We start from the raw sequence: 6,889 nt of genomic DNA, 5'->3' as shown, positions 1-6,889 counted from the left end.
TATATATATATATATATATATATATATATATACATACATACACACACCACATCTTCTTTATCCATTCATCCATCGATGGACATTTGGGCCCTTTCCATACTTTGGCTATTGTTGATAGTGCTGTTATAAACATGGGGGTGCATGTGTCCCTTTGAAACAGCACACCTGTATCCTGTGGATAAATGCCTAGCAGTGCTGGGTCATAGGGTAGTTCTATTTTTAGTTTTTTGAGGAACCTCCATACTATTTTCCAGAGTGGCTGTACTAGCTTGCGTTCTCACCAACAATGCAAAAGAGATCCTCTTTCTCTGCATCCTCGCCAACATCTGTTGTTGCCTGAGTTGTTAATGTTAGCCATTCCCTGTTCATAGAGTCTTAATGATATACAAACCCTCTCCTTTCTCCTTTCTTGTTCAGTCTCTTATGCATGTTTCCCCCCTTTCTCTCTAGCTGCTTGCAGGGGATGTGCTTTTCCTGTACTCTCCCCCTTGACTTTGTCCTCTCACCACAAGCAAAAGCAGCTCCCTACCCTCTGTGGCTTTTCTCTGCACCATATACTTGCCAAGTTCTATAGTTCAAGTTATGCAGATTGTTGTGTTAATTCTCAGATCAATTTTGTAGGTGTGCAAGATGGTTTGGTGTTAATGTTGCTTCATTTCAGGGACAAGAGTTGCAAAAAGCTTCCATGCTACTCCACCATCTTGTATTGTATTAGCCCTGAAGTCAACTACAGTCCAAAAATCGGTTGACAAATAGCCAAATTGTGGAAAGAGCCTAAATGTCCATCAACTGATGAATGGATAAAGAAATTGTGGTTTATATACACAATGGAGTACTACATGGCAATGAGAAAGAACGAAATATGGCCCTTTGTAGCAACATGGATGAAACTGGAGAGTGTGATGCTAAGTGAAATAAGCCATACAGAGAAAGACAGATATCATATGTTTTCACTCTTATGTGGATCCTGAGAAACTTAACAGAAACCCATGGGGAAGGGGAAGGAAAAAAAAAAAAAAGGTTAGAGTGGGAGAGAGCCAAAGCATAAGAGACTCTTAAAAACTGAGAACAAACTGAGGGTTGATGGGGGGTGGGAGATAGGTATTGAGGAGGGCACCTTTTGGGATGAGCACTGGGTGTTGTATGGAAACCAATTTGACAATAAATTTCATATATTGAAAAAAAACAAAAAAAATAGGTTGACAAATTGTTTGAAGGTTAGTGTCAGTCACAATGCTGACATCATTCACTTCACTTCATCTCATCACATAAGCATTTTATCATAGTTGCTTCTGGCAAACTTGAGTTTGCTGCTCCCTGGTCCCCTGGTTTTCCCAGGGTCCACTGAGAAGTTATTAGTGAAGTATCCCAGGATGCTGGCCTATTGGTAAGGCTGATAGGTCCTGACAGAGCAGCCAGGAGGGGATGAGATGGAATGTGCTGAGATGGAGGTGATGTAGAGTATAACACCCAATTTATTTGCCTTTCAACTTTGCTTATGACTTATAAGAGATTTCTATTTTTTATAGTCAAATTTATCAATAATTTTTTGTGTTGCTTCTGGGTTTTGAGTTCTAGTTAAAAAGCCTTAAATCATAGCCAAAAATTCTTTTTCTACTAAAGCTATAGACAAATTCACCCATGTTTTCTTTTAGAATATACATATTTCCTTCCCCTTCCCTGTCTCCCTTCCTTCCATTAAAACTCTCATCCATCTGAAGTTTATTCTTGTATATGGTATGAGGAATGAGGAATTTCATCATCTCCAGTTGTCCTGATAACATTTACTACGAAGATCATCTTTGCCCCAAATGATGTGAGATATCACCTTTATCCTACACCAAATTTCTATATGTAGTTGGTCTACGTCTGTATTTTTATCACATTGGCTTGTCCATTCATGCTCAGTACCAAATTGCTTTAATTATAAACATTGTACTATGTTTGAATATCTAAAAGGGGTAGACTTCATTCAGAGTTTTGTTTTGCTTTTCTTTTCAGTGTTTGCCTAGCTACTATTTTTTATTTTTTTATTTTTTTTTCATACAAGCTTTGTGAAATTACCTAGATCCTTACATAAACTTACTGAATTTTAACTGGGAAGACATTAAATGTATAAGTTAACTTGAGGAAAACTGACCTCTTCATGATTGTGAGATGTCCTGTCAAAGAACAAAGGGTATCTTCTCATTTGTTCAATTCTATTTTTGTCTTTCATGAATGTTTTATAATTTTCTTCATGGAAATCTTGGACAACTCTTTTTAATTTATTTTGAGAGAGAGAGAGCATGAGCAGGGGAGGAGCACACACAGAGAGAGAGAAATAATCCCAAGCTGACAGCACAGAGCCCAATGTGGGCCTCAACCCCACAAACTATGACATCAGGACCTCAGCTGAAATCAGGATGCTTAACTGACTGAGCCACCCAGGTGCCCCTTGGATAATTCTTATTAAATGTATCCCTAAGTACTTTATCTTTTATCTTCTTTATTGCTATTATAAATAGAGTTATCTATTATAACTTATAGCTGGTTATTATTTGTGTATCTAAATTCTATTGATTTTTTTATTGTGGTAAAAAACAAATAACATAAAATTTGCCATCTTAACCATTTTTATGTGTCCAGCTTGGTAGTGTTAAATTATATTCACTTTGTTGTGAAACAAATCTCCAGAACTTTTCATTTTGCAGAATTAAAACTCTATACTCATTAAATAATAATTCCCCACCCTGTGGTGACTGCTACTATAATTTGTCTCTATGGATTAGCCTACTCTGGACACTTTATGGAAGTACAATCATGTAGTATTTGCCCTTTTATGGAAAACTTATTTCACTTAGCATAATGTCTGCAAGGTTCATCCATGCTGTGGCATGTGGAAGACTTTCTTTCCTTTTGAAAGGTGAATAACAGTCCATTGAATGTATACACCATGATTTATGAATTCATATGTGGATGTATATTTGGGTTTCCTCCACCTCATGGAATAGTGTGGCTATAAACATGGATGTACAAACATCTCTTCAGGACCCTTCTTTCAATTCTTCTGGATGGATACCTAGAAGTGAGATTGCTGAATGATATGATAGCTCTATTTTTAATTTTTGAGGAAAATTTTACATTCCCACCAGCAATGCAAATGCATTTTCTCCGTATCCCAACCAACACTTGCTATTGTCTGTGTTTTTTGTTTTGTTTTTAACCATCTGGTATCATAATGGGTTTAAGGTGATATTTCAATGTGGTTTAGATTTTGCATTTTTGATTAGTGATATTGAGCATTTTTTATACATTTCTTGGAACTTTATATATTATCTTTGAATAAATGTCTATTCAAGCCATTTGCTCATTTTTAATCAGGTTATTTGATTTTGTGTCACTGAGTTGTTCATTTTTCTTTTACCTTTCTAGTTGTTTCCCTAGAGTTTTTAAAAGTTTTTTTTTAAAGGTTTATTTTTGAGAGAGAGGGAGCAAGAGAGAGGGTGAGTGGGGGGAAGAGGGAGAGGGAGAGAACCCAAGCAGGATCCGTGCTGACAGCAGCAAGCCTGATATGGGGCTTGAACTCATCAACAGTGAGATCATGACCTAAGCTGAAGTCAGACGCTCAACTGAGCCACCCAGGCACCCCTATTTCTCTAGAGCTTTCAGTGCACTTTTGCTAGCTGAAGTCTACCTTCAACTAAAATTGTACTGTTTCACATACAGGGCAGATAGTTTATAATAGAATATTCATAATGTCTCCCTCCTGTGCCTTATTAACATTGCCGTCATTCATTTCATTCATCTATGTGTCATAACCTCCCAGTGCATTGTTACTATTTATTATAGCTTTAAACAGTTATCTTTTAGATCAAATAAGGAAAGAAAAATATTCCTGGAGGCATCACGATCCTGGACTTTAGCCTGTACTACAAAGCTGTAATCATCAAAACAGTATGGTATTGGCACAAAAACAGACACATAGACCAATGGAGTACTGTAGAAAACCCAGAATTCGAACAATAAATGTATGGCCAACTAATCTTTGACAAAGTAGGTATCTAATGGAAAAAAGGCAGTCTTATTAGCAAATGATGCTGGGAGAACTGGACAGCAACATGCAGAAGAATGAACCTGGACCACTTTCTTACACCATACACAAAAATAAACTCAAAATGGATGAAAGACCTAAATGTGAGACAGGAAATCATCAAAACCCTAGAGGAGAAAACAGGGAACAACAACAACCTCTTTGACCTCAGCCACAGCAACTTCTTACTTGACATGTCTCTGAAGGCAAGGGAAATAAAAGTAAATATGAACTACTGGGGACCTCTTCAAGATTAAAAAACTTCTGCACAGTGAAGGAAATAGTCAACAAAACTAAAAGCAACTGACAGAATGGGTGAAAATATTCGCAAGTGACATATCGGATATAGGGTTATAGATCCAAAATCTGTAAAGAACTTACCAAACTCTCAACAGCCAAAAAAACAAATAATCCAATGAAGAAATGGGCAGAAGACATGAATAGACACTTTTCCAAACAAGATATCTGGCTGGCCAACCGACACTGAAAAAATGTTCAACATCACTGATCATCGAGGAAATGAAAACCAAAACCACATTGAGATACCACTTCATACCAGTCAGAGTGGCTAAAATTAACAACTCAGGAAACAACAGCTATTGGCAAGGATGTGGAGAAATGGGTACTCTCTTGCACTATTGGTGGGAATGCAAACTAGTGCAGCCACTCTGGAAAACAGTGTGGAGGTTCCTCAAAAATTAAAAATAGAATTATCCTATGACCCAACAATAGCACTACTAGGACCTTATCCAAAGGATATAGGAGTGCTAATTCATAGGGGCACATGTACCCCAATGTTTATAGCAGTGCTTTCAACAGCAACCAAATTATGGAAAAAAGCCCAATGTCCATCAACTGATGAATGGATAAAGAGGATGTGGTATATATATACAGTGTAATACTACTTGGCAGTGAGGAAGAATGAAATCTTGCCATTTGCAACGATGTGGGTAGGACTGAAAGATATTATTCTAAAGTGAAATAACTCAGAGAAAGACAGATCTCATATGTTTTCACTCATATGTGGAATTTGAGAAATTTAACAGAAGACCATGGGGGAAGGGAAGGGAAAAAATAGTTTCAAGAAGAAAGGGAGGCAAACCATAAGAGACTCTTAAATACAGAGAATAAACTGAGGATTGATGCGGGAGTGGGGGTGGGGGGAGGGAAATGGGTGATGGGTATTGAGGAGAGCACGTGTTGGGATGAGCACTGGATGTTGTATGTAAGCAATGATTCATGGGAATCTACTCCCAAAGCCAAGAGCACACTGTATACACTGTATGTTAGCTAACTTGACAAAAAATTATATTAAAAAAAAGAAAGAGAGAAACATCCAATTTTGTTTTGCTTTAATCCTTCTATGATACTCTTCTGCTTCTCTGATGTTTCTCTGATATTTATATATATGCCAAATGGTCACCACAATAAGTCCATTTAAATTTCATTACCATACATAGTTACAATATCTTTCTCATGATGAGAACTTTTAAGATCTACTCTCTTAGTAACTTTCAAACATGTAATACAGTTTTATTAACTATAGTCACCATAATGTACATGACATCCCTATGACTTATTTATTTTATAACTGGAAGTTTGTAACTTTTGAAGCTATTCACCCATTTCACCCACTTCTAACCCCTTGCCACTGGAAACCAATTTGTTTTCTGTATCTATGAGCTTGTTTTGTTTGTTGGTTTGTTTGTTAGAAACCACCTATAAGTAAGATCGTACAGTATTTGACTTCTTTAAGTTAGTGTAATGGCCTTGAGGTCTATCCACATTGTTGCAAATGGCAAGATGTCATTTTTTATGTCTGAATAATAATCCATTGTGTATATATAACACAGTTTCTTATCCATTATACATTGATGGACACTTAGGTTGTTTTTGTATCTTGGCTATTGTAAATAATGCTGCAGTGAACATGGAGATACATATATCTTTTCAACTGTTTTTTATTCATTGGATAAATACCCAGAAGTATAATTGCTAGATCATATGTTAGTAGTACTTTTATTTTTTTGAGGAACTTCCATGCTTGTTCTCCATAGTGCTATACTGAAACACATTCCTACCAACAGTGCACAAAGATTCCCTTTTCTCCACATCTTCACCAACATTTGTTATTTCTTGTCTTTTTGATAGTAGACATTCTAACAGGTGTGAGATGATAGCTCTTTGTGGTTTTGGTTTTCATTTCCCTGGTAATTAGTGATGTTGAGCATCTGTTCACCTACCTGTTAGCCATCAATATAGCATCTTTGGAAAAAATATCTAACTCAGATTCTCTGCCCATTTTTTTAATTGAAGTATTTTTATTTTATGTACAATGAGTTGGGATTAAGGTAACTTATCCCAACTGCAGTTAAGGTAGGTATCTTGGATTACCCATTCAAGAAAGTTCACTTAATCCAACTTAATGAAGCCTATAGCCTTCATGTATTGACAGAAACACTGGCAGCACATGTTAAGGCCATATTTCTGGATCAAACCATGCTGGTTTGAGCAGACAAGACAAGAAGAAGAATCCTGGCCAAATTTCCTTGGATGGCTACAGCAGAGCTGCTGGTGACCCATCTTGCTTTCTTGGATGCAGTGAAACAAAAGGGGTCTCTGCCCATTTTTTAATTGGAATTTTTCCCTACTGAGTTGTATACCTTCTTTATATATTTTGGATAGTAGTAGCTCCTTTTCAGACATATGATTTGGAAATATTCCTCACAGTTAGTAGATTGCGTTTTCATTTTGTTGGTGGTTTCCTTACTGTACAGAACGTTTTTAGTTTGATGTAGTTACATTTATTTTTGCTTT

At 36.6% G+C, this 6,889-nt stretch overlaps 1 protein-coding gene across 1 annotated transcript; it reads right to left on the bottom strand.

Annotated features, from left to right (window-relative positions):
* Positions 1 to 6,373: 6,373 nt before the first annotated feature.
* LOC121040995 (40S ribosomal protein S29-like) lies at positions 6,374 to 6,658 on the bottom strand. Its single transcript, XM_040491821.1, has one exon. It carries the CDS (start codon positions 6,653 to 6,655, stop codon positions 6,485 to 6,487), a length of 171 nt encoding a protein of 56 aa, XP_040347755.1. The 5' UTR covers positions 6,656 to 6,658; the 3' UTR covers positions 6,374 to 6,484.
* Positions 6,659 to 6,889: the final 231 nt, after the last annotated feature.

This window comes from Herpailurus yagouaroundi, unplaced genomic scaffold (genome assembly GCF_014898765.1).
Source record: "Herpailurus yagouaroundi ecotype Mexico unplaced genomic scaffold, PumYag 29, whole genome shotgun sequence".
Classification (NCBI taxonomy): Eukaryota; Metazoa; Chordata; class Mammalia; order Carnivora; family Felidae; genus Herpailurus; species Herpailurus yagouaroundi.
This window is presented reverse-complemented; position numbering and strand designations above follow the sequence as displayed.

Coding starts and splice junctions, on each gene's coding strand:
- LOC121040995 (XM_040491821.1), bottom strand. CDS start 6,655: ATGGGTCACCAGCAGCTCTGCTGTAGCCATCCAAGGAAATTTGGCCAG.